General features: G+C 51.3%; 9 protein-coding genes across 9 annotated transcripts; 6 read left to right on the top strand and 3 right to left on the bottom strand.

The window, feature by feature from the left end:
- Positions 1-685: 685 nt before the first annotated feature.
- BO85DRAFT_510770 (acyl-CoA desaturase) lies at positions 686-2,299 on the top strand (the record flags this gene model as incomplete). Its single annotated transcript, XM_025664566.1, has 2 exons — positions 686-953; positions 1,049-2,299. The coding sequence occupies 2 exons, from the start codon at positions 686-688 to the stop codon at positions 2,143-2,145; spliced, it is 1,365 nt and encodes a 454-aa protein (XP_025517681.1). The 3' UTR covers positions 2,146-2,299.
- Positions 2,300-4,321: 2,022 nt separating this feature from the next.
- Positions 4,322-4,864, top strand: BO85DRAFT_447623 (uncharacterized protein). Its single transcript, XM_025659759.1, has one exon. The coding sequence runs from the start codon at positions 4,395-4,397 to the stop codon at positions 4,686-4,688; it is 294 nt and encodes a 97-aa protein (XP_025517680.1). The 5' UTR covers positions 4,322-4,394; the 3' UTR covers positions 4,689-4,864.
- Positions 4,865-5,410: 546 nt separating this feature from the next.
- Positions 5,411-6,404, bottom strand: BO85DRAFT_457838 (uncharacterized protein; the record flags this gene model as incomplete). Its single annotated transcript, XM_025661546.1, has 3 exons — positions 5,411-5,607; positions 5,672-5,742; positions 6,163-6,404. 3 exons carry the CDS (start codon positions 6,402-6,404, stop codon positions 5,411-5,413), a joined length of 510 nt encoding a protein of 169 aa, XP_025517679.1.
- On the top strand, positions 6,300-8,403 carry fgaCat (catalase easC). The gene is made up of 3 exons (XM_025657765.1): positions 6,300-6,643; positions 6,717-6,769; positions 6,827-8,403. Exons 1-3 carry the CDS (start codon positions 6,622-6,624, stop codon positions 8,255-8,257), a joined length of 1,506 nt encoding a protein of 501 aa, XP_025517678.1. The 5' UTR covers positions 6,300-6,621; the 3' UTR covers positions 8,258-8,403.
- A 257-nt stretch (positions 8,404-8,660) lies between these two features.
- Positions 8,661-11,549, top strand: BO85DRAFT_447621 (VPS9 domain-containing protein). The gene is made up of 2 exons (XM_025659758.1): positions 8,661-9,298; positions 9,359-11,549. Exons 1-2 carry the CDS (start codon positions 8,952-8,954, stop codon positions 11,214-11,216), a joined length of 2,205 nt encoding a protein of 734 aa, XP_025517677.1. The 5' UTR covers positions 8,661-8,951; the 3' UTR covers positions 11,217-11,549.
- Positions 11,514-13,669, bottom strand: BO85DRAFT_447620 (uncharacterized protein). Its single transcript, XM_025659757.1, has one exon. It carries the CDS (start codon positions 13,308-13,310, stop codon positions 11,898-11,900), a length of 1,413 nt encoding a protein of 470 aa, XP_025517676.1. The 5' UTR covers positions 13,311-13,669; the 3' UTR covers positions 11,514-11,897.
- A 181-nt stretch (positions 13,670-13,850) lies between these two features.
- BO85DRAFT_447619 (uncharacterized protein) lies at positions 13,851-15,509 on the bottom strand. The gene has a single exon (XM_025659756.1). It carries the CDS (start codon positions 15,266-15,268, stop codon positions 13,931-13,933), a length of 1,338 nt encoding a protein of 445 aa, XP_025517675.1. The 5' UTR covers positions 15,269-15,509; the 3' UTR covers positions 13,851-13,930.
- A 1,265-nt stretch (positions 15,510-16,774) lies between these two features.
- Positions 16,775-19,449, top strand: BO85DRAFT_367554 (RING-H2 finger protein; the record flags this gene model as incomplete). The annotated part of the gene is made up of 3 exons (XM_025655819.1): positions 16,775-18,988; positions 19,013-19,288; positions 19,342-19,449. 3 exons carry the CDS (start codon positions 16,775-16,777, stop codon positions 19,447-19,449), a joined length of 2,598 nt encoding a protein of 865 aa, XP_025517674.1.
- A 688-nt stretch (positions 19,450-20,137) lies between these two features.
- Positions 20,138-21,585, top strand: BO85DRAFT_447616 (phosphoribosylglycinamide formyltransferase). Its single transcript, XM_025659755.1, has 3 exons — positions 20,138-20,236; positions 20,298-20,864; positions 20,989-21,585. Exons 2-3 carry the CDS (start codon positions 20,445-20,447, stop codon positions 21,229-21,231), a joined length of 663 nt encoding a protein of 220 aa, XP_025517673.1. The 5' UTR covers positions 20,138-20,236; positions 20,298-20,444; the 3' UTR covers positions 21,232-21,585.
- Positions 21,586-23,076: the final 1,491 nt, after the last annotated feature.

Below are 23,076 nucleotides of genomic sequence, written 5' to 3'. Positions count from 1 at the left end.
CAGTTCCTCGATTTTCAAGTGCTATCGCTGGAGTTCTACACCAGTTTTGCCCGTAACAGAGCTTCCGATCCAGAGGCAGTCGTTCAGGTGATCATCGGCTGCTCGTTGGTAACGGTGTCACACCAGGAACTACCTCACAATTTCATTTGCCAGGAAGGGGACCACCTTCACAATTAGTGCAATATGCAGATGCAATAAAAAAGATCTGCCATCGGTAGTACCAAGAAAGGGCATCCTTTTCTCCGTAGGCAGCGATGAGATGTGGCCATACCTTCTCTTTGACTGGAGAAATCTCGTCAACCAGACCTGCTTGGCTCACATCTTAGCCAGTCGAGTAAGTACTCGCCGTATATTGACCTAAATATTACACTTGTCTCTGCACAATACATCCGGGGATCCGCATTCCCCGGATGTTAGGCATAATGGGATATACATCGGTCACTCTATTGTCGTTGGACGTATCCATTAAAAAAAGTAACGAAAATGAAAACAGGGAGGACAATCAGACGACCTTGGAAATATCGAGATTTAAGTTTAGAGATGACGTTGCCTGCATGCGTCGACCTAAGCATCCCACAAACTGTGGATATATTTAACAACGGGCGTCTTCCACCAGGATGTGTCCAGCGAACTGCTTCTAGCTTCCTGTTTCCAGAGATTTCCCCCAACTCCAGATACCGTCACAATGGGTGAAAGAAAGAGGAATCCTAAGGTGATAGAAGGGCTACACAGCACCCAGCCTGAGAAAATACCAACAGCAGGCCAATCACACCAAGACGATTTTATAACGACCCTTTCGTCCTGGTGTAATAAAGTCCGTTGGTTCAACTTTACCATGCTGATAACCATTCCTCTTGTTGCCTTCCTACAAGTTCCCTGGGTTCCTATGCATCGGAAAACACTGGTACTGTCGATTATATACTACGTTACAACTGCAATATCCGTGACCGCAGGTGAGTCCTCAAGTAGCGGGTCAAGTGCAGTCGACGTATGGGTATATGTAGCATTCAGACCAATAATATAGTACTGATACGTGAATAACTCTCAGGATACCACCGATTATGGGCCCATCGATCCTACTCCGCCTCCCCAACACTCAAGTGGCTGCTAGCAGCATTTGGTGCAGGAGCGGTGCAAGGTTCTATCAAATTCTGGGTTCGAGAACATAGAGCCCACCATCGATATACTGACACAGATCAGGACCCATATAATGTCAAGAAGGGTCTGCTGCATGCACATATTCTCTGGGTGATCACGAAACAGCCCCGGAAAAACAACAGGGTGGATATATCCGATCTCCAGAATGACTGTGTGGTGGCGCTGCAGCATAGGTACTACTTCCTTGCTGCTTTCTTCATGGGATGGGGGTTCCCAACCCTAGTCGCTGGCCTGGGCTGGAACGACTGGTACGGAGGCTTCCTCTATGCAGGCATCCTTCGGTCTTTTTTTGTTAACCAGGCGACGTTCTGTGTGAATTCATTGGCTCATTGGATTGGGGAACAGCCCTACGATGACCGCCGCTCATCCCGAGATCATCTCATCACTGCTCTCATCACGATGGGAGAGGGGTATCACAATTTCCACCATGAGTTTCCCTCCGACTACCGCAATGGGATTGAATGGTATCAGCCTGATATTACCAAGTGGGCTATCAGGCTCTGCGAACAACTGGGACTAGCCTACGATTTGAAACGTTTCCGGCAAAATGAGATTGGTAAGAGCCGGCTACAGCAAGTCTTCAAGAAACTGAATGTTGAAAGAGAATCTCTTGACTGGGGGCCGCCACTCAGTGAGCTACCTGTTATGGAGTGGGATGAGTATCATGATAAGGTTACGCAGGGTCATCTTTTAATACTAATCGGTGGAGTCGTTCACGATGTGTCGAAGTTTATTCATGAACACCCTGGAGGCGAGTCGATGATGCGCTTGGCACTAGGGAAGGATGCTACCACCTTGTTCAATGGTGCCGTCTACCTCCATTCAAACGCCGCAAATAATATACTGGCAACTTTACGAGTGGCCATCCTTCGAGGCGGATGTGAAGTGGAGATCTTCAAGCAACAGAACAACAGCATTGATATGTTAGCCAAGGAAACTCCGGTACATGTCCAGAATCTACCAAAATCCATCGCTGGCCACTCGTGATGATTATTCCTTGTTGATATCATCTTGAAAGGATAGATAGGTAGGACGTATTGGAACCAACGGGCTTGCACACGCGAAGAGCAGGATCCAAGATGTGTTTTGGAGCGAACTGTTTTTCGAACCCTAAGCTCGGAGATCTAATATAATTGTTCATACTAATTGCTCTTGTGGATGGGCTCTTTTTGTCATAAGCAGCCTATACTGGCAAAGTCCCTGACTTGCTCCCGCAACTGGGGTTTGATAACTAGTCTCTCTACAACAGGACATGGAATGTAGTTTCAGACGGGTCTGTAAGAGTAGGACATGGTATCACGGTTCCCAAATAGGCTGATGATCCACCATTACTCGCGGGATTGTCAAGCTGAAGTGAATCGCGCCAGGGAATTCGCCGTTCTGTGAGGGATGCATGTCTCTGCTTGTATCGGAGAGGGGACTAGTGAGGTTACTAGAGAGGGCGTGTGAGGGGGGGTTTCCGGACTCTTGGGAGAGGGACGGCGGCAGCGGATGTGATGGTATTTGAGATCGCATCTTCCCTTGTCTTAATTCATCTCTTTTCTCAACATCTCTTTCTTGTTGTCAACTGTGTGACTGTTGGTGGGCTCTACGCTATCATTCCCTACGTACTTATTATCATGCACCATGGCGAGCTGTCGCTACCGGCACGGGGTACGCCTATCCCCAACTATACGCTGGAGAACCACAAACCCTGAACGTTATAAAAAAGGCAAGAAAGACGAGGTCTACCAAGGTGAGAGAAATAGGATCTGGCTCGCCTCCGTAACAGACGCCCTCCACCCTACCCCCCTCTAACCACCTCTACCTCCACGGCTTCGACATCTCGCTCGCGCAATACCCGTTCACGAAGGACGTCAACCCCTCCCATGAAACTTTTTTCTCGGTACATGACATGCGTGGCCGGTTTCACGAGGACCAATGTGGACGGTACGATCTTGTGCACCTGCGATTGTTAGTCGTGGCATTGAAAGAGGAAGATTATCCTGTTGTGGTTCGGAATGTGGTCGAGTTACTCATCCAGGTGAAGAGAATGAGGGTGCCCAAAAACATGCTCGTTGAACATAGGCTGGGTAACTTGGAGACCTTCGATCACGTGCATCTGCTAATACCCTGACAGCCCCCTGGTCGATTGGAAGATAATTTTTTAGGTTCCCATGTCCTAGGTCGGAACAAGCTAAAGTTGGGGTGGGTGATGGATAGGGGGGATCCATTATGAGCGAGGATACAAAGGTGTTATCTGATTCAAGTTGATATTGGGGGCATTTTTCTGTTCGTCCGTGAGTTACAAGTGGTTGACGGCTATATTATACAATATGAATTCAGGCGGATCGTACTAGAACCTAAGCCCGTTCCTATCGATGATCTGACGGGCCATTTCTCTATTGGTAGTCACTGGTCATTAGTACTAGCCATCCCGACGGCGTGGACCAGTGGACCAGAGTGAAGGGATGAGTCCCAATACTGCAACTGCCCAGATCATTCCGCTTGGTCGATAGTTGTTGCGCAAATTAAGTCTGACAGTGCAGGTTGGTTAGGAAGATGGTTCCCATCGCTGCCTAAACCCTATATCTGGTTAGAAAGATATGGTCTCGTGCTGCTATAGTACCATATTTACTCGCATATTCCCTACGTATGCGGATGTTTGTGGGGACCAATGAGCACCATAACCAGCATCGCAGGTAGGGGTCGTCGCGCCACTGTCATAACGGCCAGGGCCTTATTTCATCATTTTGCGGACGAGCGTCATCAGGCGCTGCCATCAGATTTTCGATTGCCCGAATTTATTGGCTGCGGGTTGTGGTACCATCTTGGTTTCAGAACACGATGATATCATAGGGGGATGGAGCGTCCCGTGGCGACTTTCGATGTTGGACACATGTGCCTATGTACCTTGGTATATAAAAAGAACAGATATCACAACATTTGGCGATGGATTCGATCTATACTGCATCATCAGTCTGGTTAAGAATCATACTTCCATTCAAGATATAATTTTCTTTCCTCCAAGAACTTCCTCACTGAAGTAGCTTTGCTGCCGCGATATCGACGTCATGTCTTCTGGCAACGATAACAACAACAACCGTAAGTGACCATCGACCCTCGCACCTACTGTTCCTATGTTATATTCTCCCTAGTTTGTGCCTTGACTTAACTAGTCGATCGCGTTCTGAAGTTCTCGCACCCCTGGGTACCAAATCCCATAATACCTCGATACCATTACACACCTGTTGCTAATGCGTAAGTATATAGCGAACCTCCTTGGAGGTGTCGGCGATACCCTAGGAAAGACCGTGGGCGGACTCGGTGACACTGTTGGAAGCACTGTGGGAGGACTCGGAGACACTGTGGGAAACACTGTGGGCGGACTCGGTCAGACTGCCGGCGGTGCGACTCAGGGTCTTGGAAAGACTGTTGGCGGTGCCACTGAAGGCCTGGGCAACACAACCCGGGGCGTCGGACAGTCGACTGGAGACATCCTTAGCAGCATCAATGGCGACAGATCCGGTGCGAATGCTGATCGGAAGTAAAGGTGATGGCGAGGTCCGATTGGATATGACATGACTTGATGAATCTGCTATGTAATGGGCTTGACGGATGTTAATTGCTTTCTCGCTCAAATGGGTATGGCTTAATAACTGATTTGATTGTATCTATATGAATTGCGTGTTTGCAGGACAAATCGACTTTCTGAGGATGAGTAAAACTCAAAGCATGAAGCGTAAACTAGAAACTCGCATGAACGCGATCGGAACCGAGCGGGCGGGTGTTCCGAGGCATCTGCTGCTCGGGTTCCTATTCCACTAGGAGAATTTCGCTCCGCTTCGGAGGGCGGAGCTTTCCGCGGGGAACTCCCCGTTGAATCTGACGTAGCTGTCGGTAGAGAAATAACTTTCGCAATAACGTCAAGGAATCGGGTGATCATTATTTTGACTTGACAAGCCGACAATCATAGCCGCAATCGGTGCTGGAGACAGACAAATGGTTACCTCGGCCAATTGTATTCATGAATATCGCACAGTAGCGAATGGAAAGGTCCTGGGCGGAGAAAATTATACAGGGATACTTGTGTTCCAAAGAATGTGGGGGGTATTTTTATCGCGATCGAGACATCATCACTTTACTCCCCTTGATCATATACCGTTCATCCAGCTAGCTATGTTTATCATGAAGATCTCATTTAATAACTATTTTAGGTAACAGCGAACGAACGAACAACAGCTCGAAGTATCACATCACCTGATTAGGAAGGTCAAAGAGGATTGCCTTCCTCTTGCAGAGAATCAGCAAAGTCAGCCACTTTCCCAATGAGGCAAGAAATACGCCCGGATAGGATTTCTACGATGGGATCGCGGAAGGTCCAGACGGCCAACCGGTAGTACTGAGTATTAGTGCCTGCAGGGCTGGCGGGCTGCAGAAAGGCAGGCAACTTCTGGCCAGGTCCATTGACTAAGATTGATTATCACTTTATCAGACCACAACAGCCAACTAAATCACTAGCGGATAAACTAACCTCGAATCTTAGCGCATTTTGTAGGCTCCCGGGATCTTTGCATGCCCACCTCGGGCCGTTTCAGTGCTCGTCTAGGTGGTTACGTGTTAGGGATCTCCGTCCACACCACACCACTTATATTAGTGAACTATCTAGAACAGAGTTATCCTCCACATCGTCCTCAATATAGTTAATATAGTCAATTTCCCTTCAGTGGAAATAGCGCGGGGAAATCTAGAATTAGTTGACATTCTGACATCGAGATGATGCTGATTGGTGGACACCCCTGACGGAATTGGCTGCAACTGTGCGGGGTAAATTAGCGTATCGGAAAGCTCCTTTTGGGTCATATTCTTTGTTTCGTGCTTCCGAGAAAAGTTAATGTGCAAATGAATCTTTGACTTTCTTTCATTGCTGCCCAGAAGCATTTGGATAGCTTCAGGCCAATATAGAGTTCTATAAGTGAGCTCAACTATCAATTGATCTCAGGTCAATGGCATAAGTCATAGTACCTGAACCGGCGGGAAATCGGACGGGCAGCGGGACTGATCGAGGCAGGCGATTCCGTGGAACCACCGCGTTGACCTTCCCCGGCCTCATCATTGGCTGTTGCTGCACGGGGTTCCCCATCTGCCTCCCTCGGCGACGAGCCACCCGCCTTCAAATCTTTCAATGGATCGTCTGCTCTTTTCCTTATAATCTCTTCTTCCCTTGCCGCTGCTGCTTCAGTTCTTGCAATTACTTCTTCCTTCATTGGGACCCCATTCCGTGGCCTTTTTTACTCCCCGCATTCCTCCCAAGGACTTCCTTGTCCCTATCAACGAACCACTGCTTAGCTCTCCAATCTACTTAAACCCCGCATTCAGCTATATTAGCCCGCCGGACCACATCTTCCTCTCCCCGGCTTGTCGCAATCTTCAAATCATTCCTCTTGCATTACTCTCAATTAGCTCACATCACAAACCGTCACCATGGGCAAGGACGACCAACCCAGTATGTTTATACTTTCCTGCCTTTTAATCCTTTTGAAGCGTAACAGAAGGACTAACTCAGGTCTGTCCTATAGAGACCTACCGCTACAATGAGAAGCCCATCTACACCACCTCCAATGGCTGTCCAGTATGCTGCGCCGACATCATATGGTCCACTTACGGATAACATACTGACACATCTCAGGTTATGGACCCCCAGGCTGCCCAGCGCGTTGGCCGCAACGGACCCCTTCTGCTTCAGGACTTCCACCTGATCGACCTCCTCGCACATTTCGACAGAGAGAGAATCCCAGAGCGTGTTGTCCACGCCAAGGGTGCTGGCGCCTTTGGTGAGTTCGAGGTCACCGATGACATCAGCGACATCACTGTCATCGACATGCTCAAGGGCATTGGCAAGAAGACCAAGCTGTTCACTCGCTTCTCAACCGTTGGTGGTGAGAAGGGCTCTGCGGACAGCGCGCGTGATCCCCGTGGCTTCGCTATCAAGTTCTATACTGAAGAGGGCAATTGGGACTGGGTCTTCAACAACACCCCTGTCTTCTTCCTCCGTGATCCCGCCAAGTTCCCCATCTTCATTCACACCCAGAAGCGCAACCCCCAGACCAACCTCAAGGATGCCACCATGTTCTGGGACTACCTTTCCACCCACCAAGAAGCCGTTCACCAGGTCATGCACCTCTTCAGTGACCGTGGCACGCCTTACTCTTACCGCCACATGAACGGCTACTCCGGCCATACTTACAAGTGGATCAAGCCCGACGGCACCTTCAACTACGTCCAGATCCACCTGAAGACCGACCAGGGCAACAAGACCTTCAACAACGAGGAGGCCACTCGCCTGGCGGCTGAAAACCCCGACTGGCACACCCAGGACCTGTTCGACGCCATCTCGCGTGGCGAGAACCCCTCATGGACTTGCTACGTCCAGGTTCTGAGCCCCGAGCAGGCCGAGAAGTTCCGCTGGAGCGTCTTTGACCTGACTAAGGTCTGGCCTCAGAGTGAGGTTCCTCTGCGCCGCTTCGGCAAGCTCACTCTGAACAAGAACCCCGAGAACTACTTCGCCGAGGTTGAGCAGGCCGCCTTTTCCCCCTCGCACATGGTGCCGGGCGTGGAGCCCTCTGCCGACCCTGTCTTGCAGTCCCGCCTCTTCTCCTACCCTGACACCCAGCGCCACCGTCTGAGCGGCAACTACGAGCAGATCCCCGTCAACTGCCCGCTCCGCTCGTTCAGCCCCTGGCACCGTGATGGGTACATGAACGTGCACGGCAACTACGGAGCCAACCCCAACTATCCCTCCACCTTCCGTCCTTACAACTACCAGCCCGTGAAGGCTAGTCAGGAGCACGAGAAGTGGGCCGGTTCCGTCGTTGTTGAGCAGCTGCCCGTCACCGATGAGGACTATGTGCAGGCCAACGGCCTTTGGCAGGTCTTGGGTCGCCAGCCCGGCCAGCAGGACAACTTTGTCCACAACGTTTCCTCTCACTTGTGCGCCGCCCACGAGCGTGTTCGCAAGGCCACCTACGGCATGTTCCATCGTGTCAACCCCGATCTGGGTGCCCGCATCGAGAAGGCTACCGAGGCCAAGGCTGACCACTCCAAGTCTTCCCGTCTGTAAATTACAGTATCTTACCCTTGTTCTGATTTAGCCTTGTTCTTTACTCCACGTGCATAGTCATCATAGAATGATGAATGTTAGATAGCTATGATACCTATTTACTCAATTGACGCTTCATTTAGTCATGCTTGTTTGACATAGCCACGATTGTGAACGAATAGTAAGAAAGTTGCGTTTTTGATACCTTTTCTCTTTGAATTGAACTCGAACTCTTTCGCATGTTCGCTTGGTAGGAATGCATCAAAAACCGACTCCAAGCTAGGCGAAGATCACTTATCGTGACAGGCCGCATCGGGAATCCCGATTGCGGAGAAAGCGTGACTGCCACACGTGATTGGCGCGTGACGTCCGCCGCTTTTGGGTTTCGCCGACGCTTACTCCGCCGCGCAATCATGAGCCACTATTGATTGTTGACTTTCCTCTCATCTTCTTAGAGGTCTGACGTCTTTTGAAACTGGCCTGCGAGGTAGTTTGCTCATGATGTGTGGTTTGGACAACTAATCCCACCCAGATCTAGTTCTTGCCCTCTCCCCCTGAACCCGTCCGTTCGGTTGGGGTTGCCAGATTAAAGTTCCAGGTGTCATCTATACGCACCGGCCCCAACTACTGCATTCGTATGAGCCGATCATATGAGCAGCTGAAAGCCCAACACTTGTCGGACTGATACCTCGTTGTCACTCTTTCAAAGATAACCATGTCTGCCAATTCTGCCGACGATGGCGCTGCAAAGCCGCGCCTACACACGGCCCGCTCGTTCCCAAGGATGGACGCTCCCGAGACGAGCCCTTTCGTTCGTTCCAGAGCCAAGACTGTTCAGTCCGTGGCAATACCAGAGTCGGTAGACGCCGAGGCGCTCCCGTTACCCTTGTCCACGGCCGAGGAGGACCGGAACAGCAGCCCTGACCTGTTTGAGAAATCAGGCTCTGCCGACTTGGGCTACGGCGACGATGCGCAGCAGAGTGAGGAGACCTCGGTGCTCTCTCGAGGTAGCTTGGGTCACACGGAGGAACTACCAATAGAGCTTGCAAGTATGACAGACAGGTACAGTCGGACCTCTACTATCACTACACGTTGATGTGATGCTGATGTTATTACTGGCAGATTTGTCCACTCTCTTACTGCCAAGGTACACTCCTCTCCTCCCACTATCGAGAAAGTATCGAGCCGGTTTCAAGAATTCTACGTCCGAGCCGAATCACACATAGCTACACATATCTCTGCTCTTGCTTCCCGGATAAACCGTGACCCTTCCCCGTACCGTGCCGCGCAGGGCAAGTCTAGTAATACAGGTTCAGATGGCCGCCAGATGTTGACAGCATCAGAAGTCACTGAAAGGAGGACTGCGCGAAAGCATCTTGCAACCAAGCGTGTTGCCTTGGAAGAAGCCGTGGAACGGAGAGCTTGTGAGACTATTTACGACAAGCTATGGAGACATAAGAGTACATTGGATGAAATCAGAGACGAGAAACTGCGCTCAAAAACAGCGGCTCTCTCTGTAGTTGGCATTAATCTGAAGGATCTCGGTGTCGAGATCGACCTGAGTGCTATCGATGAAGACAAGCAAAAAGAAGCGGATGAATGTCTTTCTGCTGCGCGAGACTGCTTGGCAAAGATGAACGATGACAAGTATCCTTTGGGCAAACTTCAACAACTTGCCGCCGCGCACAAGGCCATAGTTGATGCCTTGACTAAGCTCCTGCCATCATCTTCTTCTGCTGACGAGATATTACCTACCCTGATCTATTCCTTGATCACTTGCCCTCCTGAGGGGATTAACGTTATAAGCAACCTACAATTCATCCAGCGGTTTAGGTCATCCAATAAGATAGACGGTGAAACCGCATATTGTTTGACTAATCTGGAAGCGGCCATTAGCTTTCTTGAAAATGTAGATCTGTCTGAATTGCGCGGCGAGGAGGCCTTTGAAGGCCAGACCAAGGCATCCAATGATGTTTCAACTGCGGCCGGAAAGGTCGACTCCCTCCCGTCTCCTACTACCACCAAGGAAGCAGCAGTATCGTCGGTTACACCAGTGACAGCCTCACCTGAACTCTCCAAATCAGTTGGACAAGAAGCTTCGGATAGCTTGCCCAGACCTCAGTCATCGGCGAGCACCCAACAACGGCGGCTGAACAACCTCTTCCAGCCCCCTGCCAAGGTGCTCGGTGCTGCTAACGATGCTGTTCGTAACACTGCCGACCAGGGGCTCAAGAACATTGGAGCATCCTTGGACAGCAGTTTCAATTTCCTGTTTGGCCGCCTCAAAGAGTTGCAGTCCAATCAGTTCCCTGTCAAAGATGGGAACCCAGTACTGCCCAAGACCTTGGCAGATGCTCGACGTCTGGTCAACAACCCTATATCTACGGAGCATAGCCTGAACCAGGACGAAAATGCCGGAAGAGAGTCTCGTCCCGTTGACCGCCCACAACTAAGGCGCATCGGATCGAAGGCTGAGGATACATTCCTAGGGCTGGTCAGTGGCCAGAGAACACCACGCGACCGGAGTGTCGAGAGTGTTCGGACCCAGGGCAGCTCCAGAAAAGCAACTGTCTCTCAAGGCCCCCAGAAGGAAGAGCCCCAGGCTTCCCCAGCAAGCGCGACCTCGCAGGCGCCTACACCACTTGAATCTGTGCGAAACTTTGGAAACACCCTCAACCCACTCAACCACATCCCCGGTATGATCCGCAACTTTGGACGCGGTGTCCCTGGAACTCCTGACACTCCTGGTTCGATGCCATCGCCCAACACACCCACTGAGAGAATCAGAGCCTCGATCCTCTCCCGAGAGACTTCCTCGTCGAGCGTGCACACCGCCCCGCCCCGTGTAGAGCGGGTGGACCCGCCTATTCAACGTTTCCTCCAGATGCAAAACGCCAACGAGCTTACCATCGCCGATGTATCTGTTTTGCTGGATGACTACAAGCGCCTTGCAGTAGCGCTATCGAAACAGAACCACTGAACTTGACTGCATGCTTTCCTCTCCGTTTTCTTTTCCTAAAGCATATGATTCCCACATGGTTGTTCATACTATCTCCCTCTTCGTTGTATCCTTTCTTTTCTCCATGGCGATTCCGCGTTCTGTGTTTATGTGTGTGTTATATCATTGAGATTGTAGACCACTGCTGGTGTTCAGTGTTTTCAAGTGTCCAGGTTCAGTCAAGTCTTGCATTTGCAGCCATTTAGGTCGAAGACATAGCTAGCAGTGCTAGTGTTTAATCAAATGCAGATTTTACTTTCAAGCTATGAGCTGGGGGAGTATAGGTGTGGAGTATAATGATATTGCTAAATGATGATGGTGATATGAGGATTGTTCAGCGAAAACCATACATAACAAAGCAGTAATTGAAACATGGTATAGTGATGGTCATCCTCACGTAAGCTCTATCATAAACCTTGAATATCCCGAGAAACAACAAGAAACAAATACAGTCTTAATCCTATAACAATAAACGAAATCATGATCGAAATGTTGGTGATAAAGTGCAATTCTCCAGTCCATGCACGCACATACCACAACCCCAATAAAAAAAACATAGAAATAGAATCAACACAAGCGAGTACATCCTTCGCCGAGAAGGCCATTAAGTATATATGCAAGTTAAACTCCTCTCACTTATATCATATATTAGGTAAAATAAAATCAAGGCGTCCTCCCCCTCAACACCTCCGCCCCCCCACTCCTCATCTCCTCCAACTTCCTCGTCAAATCAGCAGACTGCTCCTCCACCACCTCATTCCTCCTCGCAATGTCCGCCTCAAACAATGCCGCCGTTTTCCGTCTTGCATGGCGGAGATCTTTCATCTTGGAAAGTGCGTTGCTGAATTGGTCGATGAGGAGATCGCCGTAATCTTCCCATTCGTTCATCGTGAGCGTGGAGAAGAAGTCGCGGCGGTCTTTGTCTTCGGAGTTTAGTAGGAAGTCAATTTTCTCGTCTGAGGTGGCGTTGGGGCCTGTGTTGGGGGCTGGCGTGGTGGTGGTGGGGGTGGATTTGGCGGGTGCGGTTGGGGTGTGGTCGAAGGGTTCGGATTGGAGGTCCTTGAAGGATTTTTGGCGCAGGATTTCGGGTGGGTAGTCGGATTCGAGGTTACGTTTCTTGTTTTTGGTACTGGTGCCGATGGTGATGGTGCTCTTGGTGGGTTGGAAGTCGGGGTCGTCCTCTGAGACGATGCGTTGGACGGAGTTGCGGCGGGCGAAGGGGTCGTTGATTGGGTCGTGGTCATCGTCGTCGACGTCTAGGTCGTCGATGTTGGTCATGTCAAAGGTGGTTAGGGGTGGTAGGCTGTCGCGGCTGGTGTTGAAGAGGTGGTTGTCGTCGGAGTTGTGGCGCTGGTGGTGGTTGGTAGTGCTGGTGATACCTGGTTCTTTGCCGGGTTGGGGTCGAGGACCTGAGGTTCGACGAGTTGGGGTTATGTCCAGTTGTTCTAGGAGAGATGGCTTTGGTGGACTGAATCGTGTCCGTGGAGTTGCTGTCATACTGCGTGGCAGTGTGACTTTCCTATTGGGTAGAGCCTGTTTTGATAATCTGGCGTCGGATGTGGATTGCCGCAGAGGAGGAGGAGCAGCAGCAGTCTTTGATGGTTCGGGATATGCTTGTGGTTCTGGATTGTGATAAGATCTCCTGCTGGCGGTCCAAAAGCTCTGTAGTCGTTTGCTTAATGGTTCCTCGGTGGAGGATCTGTATCTGCGGGCGTAGTTCCCGTCCTCAGTTGTATCAGATCGTTCATCGTCTCCAGCCATGGAGGTCAATTGACTTGCATCATCGGCATCTTCTGAGTCGAAACCAGCTGATTTCATAGCGTTGTCTCCAAGATTCTCGTACCACTTGCCATCGTAAGCACGGCGTGGCAATCGAGACGGATGCAGTGGCCTCTCATCCGCTACTGGCGCTGCCTCCTGATATTGAGGAACTGTGGCGGGTCGTAATTGGAATTGAAGTGGAGCATCCTCTGCGCCCATAACACTCGTCGCAGCGATAGTCGAGTCGTCGATGCCTTCCACATCGGTGTCAAACATGTCTCTATGCACGCCATTTTCCGCGGGCGCCTGAGGCATCTGCTCGCTAAATGCCGGTGTTGAATAATGCTCCAGGGGAATTGATTTGTTGATTGGCAGGGGCACCGGCGCCACCAGATTTGTTGGAGGGACGTCAACCCTTGCTTGTGCGGCTAGAGCCTGCCGTGACTGGTTTGAGGCTTCAGTTGTGCGTGGTCGAGGCTGGCCAGCCTCTTTTGAGTGCACATAATCGCCCACTCCCATGGTTACCCGAGTCTGAGCGGGGTGAGGAGAAGGAAGGGTAGTATTCAACAAAGAGCAAGTGGGGAAGGGGCTGATCGATATGCCGGAATGATTGTGGATGACTTGCAATTTACAATTGTTATCTAGAACGTGTGGGTCCGGTCATGGTTGTGAGGATATTGAATCGATGGCTCTGAGAGGAGGTCGAAAATGGCTAACGCGTTGATTCTTCAGGCACGCGCAAGGCATCCACACGAGGTCACGTGTGACCGATGGGCATCAATACTGCCAGTTTTATCCAGCTTCTTACAAATGAGCTGAGAGATGAGAGGGAAGTTTATAGATTATGAATACTTTGTGAATATCATTATCTGATTTTACATTTATTTTATTTGTGTTGGTAAAATACATCCATACATATCTTTAAGCATGTCTCGTTAATCCGCATACCCAAATGAAGCATCATCATCATCTATATGCAGGTCTCCAAACGTAGAGGTGACCCCTTTGCCACGCTGTTTGGCCTTCGCAAAATAATCCTGCGACTTCTGTACCTCGTATTCCTTCCTCTCAACTGCAAGTCGGCGCTCTCGCCGCTCTTGAAGCGAGTCTTGAAGATCTTCGGCGGATGATGAACCGGTCTCATCGGAATCATAATCGTCCATATCTCCCTCTGCTCGCCCATATGGCAGTGATGAGACAAATAAATCAGCGATCCAGAGAGAGATCATTCCGCGGAGCTCCAGTAACTCAGGAGAGTCGGAGTATGGGGGAGATCCGAGAATCTCGTCCATCCTGGCTGCAATCTTCTGAGCCTGTTCCAGCTCACTCTTCCTAACACTGGCAATCAGCGCATGCGTCTTCTGTCGGGTGACATCATGGTGTTGTATATCGAGCGCAGAATCCTCTCCTTCCGAATCGTCAGGGGACGCGCCATGGGCGTCCCAGATTTTCTGTCGACAAACATTGCTCTCCTCTTGGGTGACATACACCCAAAGTCCAAACATGGCAGGATAAAAGTGTAGTGAGCTTATAGCATCAGGTGCCGCTTTTCGGTATGGGTGCTGAATGATGAGGGTTTCGTAATACTGCTTGGCCTTCTCAAAACCCTGCCTTGTGAATAAGAGTTTGGAAGGCGGTGCCTCAGACGGCTCTGCATCACGTTCCTGTGCATTATCAGGAGACGTGTCCGAGACCTGGCAGTCACGCCGGAGCAAAATTTCTGCACCAATGCCCCATCTCCCTTCAGTGCGGACGTCAATTGGGATGCCCCCAATTTCTTCACGGAGGATTAACCCCCACGCCCTGCCCGCTCGAACGAAGTCTTTCTGCAGGAGGCAACGGTGCAAAATGGAAGATAGCACGGCCAGATGCTGAAGACGTAGATTCCCTTGATGGGCTGCAGACTGAGGAGGATAGATTGGAGATGGCAACGAAGTCAACTCTTTCAGGACTTGGTTTCGTGTCTGCCGACGGGTCGGTTGATCTTTAACCGGGGCATGTGGGAAATTGCCCCCAGGTAATTCTTGGTTGAAGGCAAGGCCAGCAATGCGATATTGATGGGCTTCATCCGGGGAGAGGGTGAGTGATGGACCAGGAGCTGCCTCTGATGCCGCATCTGTTGTGTCGCCATCAACATCGTCATCATCGTCCCCCCAGTCGGAGAAATCCTTCTTGCGCTTCCTAGGCTCGTACTGAGCTACGCGCACACTGGCAGGTTGTTGCCATGGGGCGAGAGGCAAAGAAAAGACTGCTGCAGCAGGAACAGATGCCATAGAGACACGGATGACAATAATGCCAACGGCCTATTCCAGAAGAGGAGGACTATTGAGGTACGGGGAGGTCCCGTGGGCCTTGACAGCAAGGATCACCGCATGAAAAGTGATGGGGACGAGTGGCTTGAGCGTATTCAATGTGTCTTGTTTATAGGAATGACGTCCACAAATACCCCATCACTAATCTGTATCACCGACGATCATCGATCGTAAAGGATGGATAGAATCGGAAGTAAAGAAGGTCCGCAGTACATGTTCAGAGAAGTCCAAAAATGGGAGGAGACACCTGAGGCAATTTATTTCAGACTTCTTGTCCAATCAGCAGTGCCACAAATCATGCCGCCTTTGAACACATTGGGCGCTAGTCCATTAGTAGATAACACTAGATCGGATCCAGGAGGGCGAAACCGCCGAAACCGCCGGGCCACTAAACCGTTTCAGGGACAGTTGGAGTCACGGGCAAGATCGCCTTAAAGATTAAGACCAATCAGAAGCTACTATGTAAGACCACCCGCGAAGGGACTAGGCCAAGATGGGACGGACTGTAGGTCAAGTAAGCAAAACGAAGCCAAGCCGAAACCAAAACCAAAACCGCCCGACCAGCAGCCAAACCGAAACCAACTGTTATCATTCATCATCTCCTCTCCATCATCGTCATCCTCCTCATCCTCGGGGCGCTCCCTCCGTGCTTCATCATCTATCAGAGGCCCCCAGGGCTTCTCGCACTTCTTGATCTCTCTTTCACCCTGGCATTCATGTTCACTGCTGGACAACTGTCTCGCCAACAACTCCCATACTTACCCGTCTCTAAGCTGCAACAACTACGGTAGCCTCCGGTTAAGTCGTGGGGTCGCTCCCCCCGAATGTCGTACGGCGTTTAATCCCATCACACGTCCTTCCTTTGTGGCTCCCTTTAAAAGGAATCGGCACCTGCTGGCTGGCCTTCAGATAGTTTTCTACACCTTTTAGGATCTTCTTAGCGGGGGAAATTGCTCCTCTTCACTCTGCCGACCTCCCAGTTTCCGCCTTTTGCCCAACGCTCGTTCGCAGCCGCCTGGACTCCGAACGGCCTACCACACGGTGCGATCAGGCACGTTCACTTCCCAACGCCCGCCTGCAGTAACACATTTGGACCTTGAATTGCAAATCGAGAACAATAATTTCGCACAAGAATTGAATTCATGTCATTTCACTGAAGACTGCCCAATGGTACGTTCTGCCTGAAACTATCAGGGCCAATTCCAGGGTCCTCAGGAGTCGGGACCCTTCTTAGTGGCGTTGTCAGAGTGTATTGCCTGCAAGAGCTGTCTTATCGGCCACCACTTCACCATCTGTTCTTGGTCGCGATTTCCCTGCCTTCACTTCTGCCCATCGGACCGTGCCTGAAGTGAGTCACTGCTGTGTCTGCCATCTTACTAATGCTGGTTGCACCTTTAGTCATCCACCTTTCGATGGCAATAGGCGGCTTATAGACTCCCATCGCCACGTCCTTGCGTTATTGTTACTATGGGACAGTCTTCCTCCACACAACGGAATCGTCGTCACAGTACCCCTCCAGAACACTTTCCTACTTTCCACGCGATCCGTGTCCGCAGAAATAGGGATGAAGCAATGAATAACAGCTACAACACGGAGCAGACTGGGGACTACCAGCCCCGGTCGGGAACAGAGACAGACCATGACAACACTCCAACAACTTCAGGAGCCCCCGCTCATCCGGATCCTTCTGCCGAGATATGGCATCCCAACCTCTCAGGTGGTGAACAACGACATATGAGAACAATACAGGAGGAGAACGACCCGCAATATGAGCCAGGCCAGCGGGAATATCGATCGGATATATTTGCCCGAATGGCTGCCAGAAGGCAGTCAACCATGTCGCGATTGGGTTCTAGGATCCTTCCTAATTCGGTGATCCGTGGATTGCTAAGCAGCGAAGAAGAAACACCAGCAGAAGGTCACGCCCATCGCCACGGTATCGTGTCAAGGACGATTCCAAGATCGGAAGCCACGCATAGCAGCGCCCGTTTTAGCCCGTTCAATTCCCTCAGCTCGAGAAGCGTCTCTAGGCGACGCTCCTTACGTGGGCCGTACTTCATCCCCCGCAATGATCCAACTCTCTCGTCAGATCCCGCTCGTTCCGGCTCATTCCTCGACCCTACCACAGAGATCACCCCAGAACCTACGCGAAGCTCATGGCGCCGCAGTGCTCGGCTGCATCGTGTCCGAAACTCACTGTCAGGACCAATTGGCCACATGTTCGGCCAATCTTTCCCGAACGCATCGGCCCAAGAATCAGGACCGATCCCACAACCACCCCTGGACCCAGTCTCTAGTGAAGACGCCGACGGATTTCTTCCTTATTCAAGGTCAATGGATAGCCAGATGGACTTTGATGAGCCCCATGAGCTTGATTCGGTAGAACCTGCTGTAGGCAGTACCCGTCCTACCTCGCCTATGTCATCGCAGTCTACACAAGGCCCACCTGGCTTACGGCAACTCCCGGGATTGCTGCGAGCAAGACCGTCTCGAGCCATGCGTCGAGAGGAACAGACCCCTTTGTCGCGTGTCCTTCAACTGGCCGCTGCCGCCATTGCCGCTCAGCTCTCTGGCACAGCTGGTCCAGTTATGCCCAACATTCAGGCTCTGGGTAATGATGGCCTTGATGGTTCGTTGGATAATTTCATACAGAGCTTACAGCACGCCACGTCCACCCAGACGGCCCCCAACGAAGGAGAGAGTGCGGCAGGCGACAACGGTCCTCCGACCCCGGTTAACTTCCTGAGAGTCTTCCGCTTTGCCAATTCAGATGGTACTCGACCGAGCGGTCCATTGAATCGTCCAACGGCAAACGCTGAGAACACCGATAACAACGGCGGCGGAATGGATGTGGACAACCCTACTGATGGACCTGAAGGACGTACTGTTACTCTCGTAGTGGTTGGTGTACGATCGGTCCCCTCTGGGAACGGGCCTAGCGGCGATCAGCCAGGTAATCCAGGAACTGGACTGGATGCCTTGCTCCGCTTGCCGTTCCTAACGCCTGGGAATCTAGCACGCAATCACGAGAACGGCTCTGGATTTCCGCCACGTCCAGATGGGCGGCCAAGGCTTCCACCTATCCGGCTCCAGGGCGAGCAGCATCCTAGTGGACTTCCCACGGGCAGTGAGATTTCTTCACAAGGAGGACCGACCCCACTGCGGCGGCTGTCTGACGCGGGCACCCGGGCCCCATTAGGCTCACTATCTGCAGCCCCTTCGGTGCTTTCGGAAAGCCCTCCAGGTCCCCATCCTCCTCCTTCGACGCCAGCTGAACCGGGATTATCCGCCGTGTCATCCAGCGCGTCCACTCCTAGTCGGAGACCTTCGACTGCTTCGGCCATGTCACCAGGTACCCTGCCTCCGATTGACACCAACCGACCGATGCAACCCACGGTTGAGCCCGCTGAAGACGGTATTCCGCTGAATACGCGCCAGCGACGTCGAAGTGACTCAGAATATGCACGCCATCGTGACCTAGGGTCTGGTGCTGTCCGGCGTAACGGTGTCGTAGAACCCGACAATGCTACACCACCCACGGGAAGAAGCTGGCTGATTTACGTTGTCGGGACCAATCTTTCAGAGAATCACCCTGCTTTTGCAACGCCAAGTCTGTTTACTGATGTAAGAGATCTCAACTTTAACCCTCTTCGCTCAACCTCTTTCTTCCCTGGTCGATGCGTTTTGTGGCTAACGCGTGTGTAGAATCCAACGTACGAAGACATGATCTTGCTCTCGTCTCTGCTTGGGCCTGTCAAGCCACCTGTTGCGACCCAGGAGGATCTCTCTACGGCCGGTGGACTGTTCCGCCTTGTGGAGTATGCCGGCTCGCTGGTTGCAGAAGGTCTGGAAGGCGCTGGCGCCATCCAACTTCCCGAAGGCGAGCGGTGCTTGATCTGTCTCAGTGACTACGAGGCGGCAGAGGAGCTTCGGCAACTGACCAAATGCAAACACCTTTTCCACCGGGATTGCATTGATCAGGTTCGTCCATTTCTTTCCTCGGAGGGTTCAAAGACTGACTGACTTTCTACCAGTGGTTGACCACGGGCCGTAATTCATGCCCACTTTGCCGAGGCCAAGGTGTAGCCGAGACGTCGAATAATCAACCCACGCCTGATGCACCTAGCGCAGCAGCAGCGTAAGTAGGAGGACATGCGCTGCGTTGGTCATTTTCTTTCGATTCATCATTTCTCCACATAAACTTGACTTATTTGAAGCTTAGCATGAAGCGTTCTATCTCATACCCTAACGAACGTCTTTCACTGGTTTATTTTTCACTTCACGGAGGGCAGGCACGGCGAACACTTTTCTTGATTTATTAAGCAAGTGGTCTTTTCTGGCCAAGGGCCGTGGGAGGGTTCTCAAGGAGGTGTGGCAGCTGACGCGTGAGGCATGTCAGAGTGGTTGCGGTTTTGTGGCCCGCCGCAGTCTGCCATAAATACGGGACCTACTCGAGTGCATGATATCTGGCTCCTGTGACATAACTTCAGTCTTTGAGTTCTCGTTTACTGGTCTCTTCCCTTTTGTATTATTCCCCTCTCTGGTTGAGCTACGGCTCTTGGGCGATTGCGCATTGGTAGCAAGGGGTTTCTGGCCAGGGCAGTCACGGCAATAGCAGTTGACTTGGTACATATTAGTTGCATACAGCCTGTTATTTTGAGATTGAAACGCTATTCGTCGTCGTACTCTTGAGTAGAGACCAGCCATAAGCTTGGGCCAACCAGACACACTGACTTGGGAGTGGCGGAGCGGAGCCCAACCCCGGCGAAAGTCCCGCATCTCCGCCCCTCGGCTGACTCAGCCCACCGCAGTTCACCACCCCGCGTCTGGCTGCCATCCACTGGCTCGTTACGCAGTTGGATTGTGCCTTGAAGTCCGACTCTCTTAGGCCTAAACTCCGCGCCATTGCTAAGACTCGCCGCGTGCCTGGTGCGCGAATATTACCCCTCACCGTGGGATCAATTGAGTGAAAGTTGCTGATCCTCTACAGCCAGGGAAACCAAGAAAAGAACCCACTCCAGAAAATTTCCGACCTACCCCGCTACGAGACCAAAACACCCCCGATCCTAGTCCCTCGATCCCTTCCCAAAACCACGTCTCCCTCTCCCAATCAACAGAAAGGACATAATTATTAGAGATGGCCAATATGGACACACCCGTGCGCCTTACCGTTCTCATATCCGGCAATGGCTCCAACCTCCAAGCAGTGATAGACAAGACACAGCAAGGACAACTCTCGACGCAGATCGTGCGCGTCATCTCCAACCGCCAGAATGCGTATGGTCTCGAGCGGGCTCGACAGGCCAACATCCCCACGCAATACCACAACCTGGTGAAATACAAGAAACAGCACCCTGCTACACCAGAGGGTATTCAGGCGGCGCGGGAAGAGTACGACGCCGAATTGGCCCGATTGGTACTGGCTGACAAGCCGGAAATGGTGGCTTGTTTGGGATTCATGCATGTTCTGTCGCCGAGGTTCTTGGAGCCGTTGGAGGAAGCTAAGATTAATATCATTAATCTGCACCCGGCTCTGCCCGGGGCGTTTAATGGGGCGGTATGTTTATTCTTCTTATTTGTCTCTTCTTCATTCGTTCCCCCCTTATCTTGTGCACTCTAAAATTTATCCGTGGGAAGAAGGAATCATGCTGACGTAATTCTGGGATGGGTGGGTATAATAGAACGCTATTGAGCGTGCGCATGCTGCTTGGTTGGAAGGGAAAATCGATAAGACGGGTGTTATGATCCATAGAGTTATTTCGGAGGTGGATATGGGGCAGCCCATTCTGGTCAGAGAAATTCCGTTTGTGAAGAGGGAGGATGAGGATCTGCATAAGTTTGAGCAGAAGGTGCATGAGGTTGAGTGGGGAGTGGTCATTGAGGGGGTGAAGCTTACGATCCAGGAGGTCAAGGAGAGCAGGTAGATTTTATTGCTCTTACGTGAGAGGGGTGTGGCTGGTGGATCAGTGTTTTTGGCTATGAGTGATGATTGTTACTAACTATTGGGGTCTAAGATACCATATACTACTACGAAATGGACTGAGAGGCATTTATAATGTCTGCTGGGTTGATAAGTCGACTATTAAAACGCTACTTCAGCAATGGACGCGCGCTCTTCATACGAGGGCGTTTGACATTCCTCATATGGTTGTTAGGTTGGGACGGAGTTTTAACCCTCTCTGGGAACTAACTCCCTTGGATGGAGAGACTCACGATGAATGGCTAGAGCATCCGGCGCCGTCTCGTCTTTTAATATAATGGCACTATAGTCACCGGATACTAGAGAGTCGTAGTACGTATTGGACGCGCAGATACGAGATCAAGTGGCTCCCACATGGACCGGACTTCAGAATCTACTTTCCCCTCTTGCCAAGTGACTGCTGGCTGGTAAATCCCAGTCTAAACCGGTTGAAAGCACGGTCACAGCAATTTGCTAGGGTTTTTTTAGCGTGGTTTCTCCCTGGACAGTCACGTAGTACTTCTGCTGGGCCGGCATGGCTCCCTGCTAGTGCACCAAGGTTTAAGGCAGGAGCACGTTCGTACTTTCCATACTGAAAGAGGCAGCTCAAATGGGCACGAATTGCTTGCTTTCTTTCCCAAGGCACTCGGGCAGAAGGGACAGACAAGGCCTCAGGCTGCACACACACAAAGCATGCGCTTGGACCCAGCAAGAAAACACACCGGCAGCTCCAATGCACTAAAACCAGAGTTCTCCTGTCTGGTCATCATCGAGATTGGCCCAACAAGTTGAAGATCGTCTGGTTGACGCCCCAGAAGAGATTAAATCCTTACTCTAAGGAAGGTCATGCCATGCCTGGTCTCCGCCTGGTTGCTCTCTCCCCACTTTCCGATCCCCTTCCCCTTCTCCTCCCTCGGGTTCCAGTGTCTACTACTGATGCTAGTTTCAGGGCTCAATTTCTTGTTTCACAAGGATACTTACTTGGCATGGCTGCTACTGTCCATATCTGAATGTTTTGCAGAGTCAGCCCTCTGGCCTGAACGATTCAGTAAAGCGGAGCTTAAACAGGTCCAGTAATTCTGAATGAGCCCTCTGGTCCACAGTTTCTACCCTCGACACGAATACATCACCTCCGATGGTACGTTACGACAGAGGCCTCCGACGGATGAAACCTTCCCCTCTCCTAATGCACTTCTCAGTTAATTCGACGCATTGATAGGCCAGCGTGAGGATCCAACGGCTGATGTGCATCACGGCTTTTCCGTCCCCCCCGAAGACAAAGTGCTTTTGCTGTGGCCCTTGCTAGTTTGTACCCACGTACACTATCTATGCTAGGGTAACATCATGAGTGGGCTCGAGGAATAACGTCTAGTATCCTGCGTTGGGAAGGTATGCGCGCCGACTCCACCCGGACGACAATGATATGGTGATAGAACAACGCTGGACGGGTCGTGGCTCGGCACTTCTACTGGTGGCCACCGTACTAGCAGCACGGAACTCTTTCCCTTGCCCTTACTCGCTCCATTCGCAGCATAGCTTCACCGGAAACAAAATTAACTAGCGGCCCAATCCAGCTGGGTACTTGGTTGACTTCCGGCCTGCGGCCCGGATCATAGCACGTACTCGTATTCTTCTGTTGGCTCTTGCGTTTCTCCTTGCGCTGCCATGACTCTCGACCACTGGGAGAGCAACAATGGGGATTACGGGAAGGATAATATCAATGTGATGATCTGCAGAATCTAGATCTACCCTCCTAGCAGCAATCATCGAGTGGAAGCAACGCATTTTGAAGCCTTTCCGCGTGATCTGA

This window comes from Aspergillus piperis (genome assembly GCF_003184755.1).
Source record: "Aspergillus piperis CBS 112811 unplaced genomic scaffold BO85scaffold_5, whole genome shotgun sequence".
In the NCBI taxonomy this organism is placed as follows: domain Eukaryota; kingdom Fungi; phylum Ascomycota; class Eurotiomycetes; order Eurotiales; family Aspergillaceae; genus Aspergillus; species Aspergillus piperis.
This window is presented reverse-complemented; position numbering and strand designations above follow the sequence as displayed.

What these genes read in the sequence shown, in the direction of transcription:
- BO85DRAFT_447623 (XM_025659759.1), top strand. Translation starts at nt 4,395, where the DNA reads ATGCGTAAGTATATAGCGAACCTCCTTGGAGGTGTCGGCGATACCCTA.
- BO85DRAFT_447620 (XM_025659757.1), bottom strand. Translation starts at nt 13,310, where the DNA reads ATGCCTCAGGCGCCCGCGGAAAATGGCGTGCATAGAGACATGTTTGAC.
- fgaCat (XM_025657765.1), top strand. Translation starts at nt 6,622, where the DNA reads ATGGGCAAGGACGACCAACCCA. An exon ending in GGGCAAGGACGACCAACCCA is followed by an intron (nt 6,644 to 6,716) that starts GTATGTTTATAC and finishes TCTGTCCTATAG; the next exon opens with AGACCTACCGCTACAATGAG. An exon ending in CCACCTCCAATGGCTGTCCA is followed by an intron (nt 6,770 to 6,826) that starts GTATGCTGCGCC and finishes GACACATCTCAG; the next exon opens with GTTATGGACCCCCAGGCTGC.
- BO85DRAFT_447619 (XM_025659756.1), bottom strand. Translation starts at nt 15,268, where the DNA reads ATGGCATCTGTTCCTGCTGCAGCAGTCTTTTCTTTGCCTCTCGCCCCA.
- BO85DRAFT_447621 (XM_025659758.1), top strand. Translation starts at nt 8,952, where the DNA reads ATGTCTGCCAATTCTGCCGACGATGGCGCTGCAAAGCCGCGCCTACAC. An exon ending in CTTGCAAGTATGACAGACAG is followed by an intron (nt 9,299 to 9,358) that starts GTACAGTCGGAC and finishes TATTACTGGCAG; the next exon opens with ATTTGTCCACTCTCTTACTG.
- BO85DRAFT_447616 (XM_025659755.1), top strand. Translation starts at nt 20,445, where the DNA reads ATGGCCAATATGGACACACCCGTGCGCCTTACCGTTCTCATATCCGGC. An exon ending in CCGGGGCGTTTAATGGGGCG is followed by an intron (nt 20,865 to 20,988) that starts GTATGTTTATTC and finishes TGGGTATAATAG; the next exon opens with AACGCTATTGAGCGTGCGCA.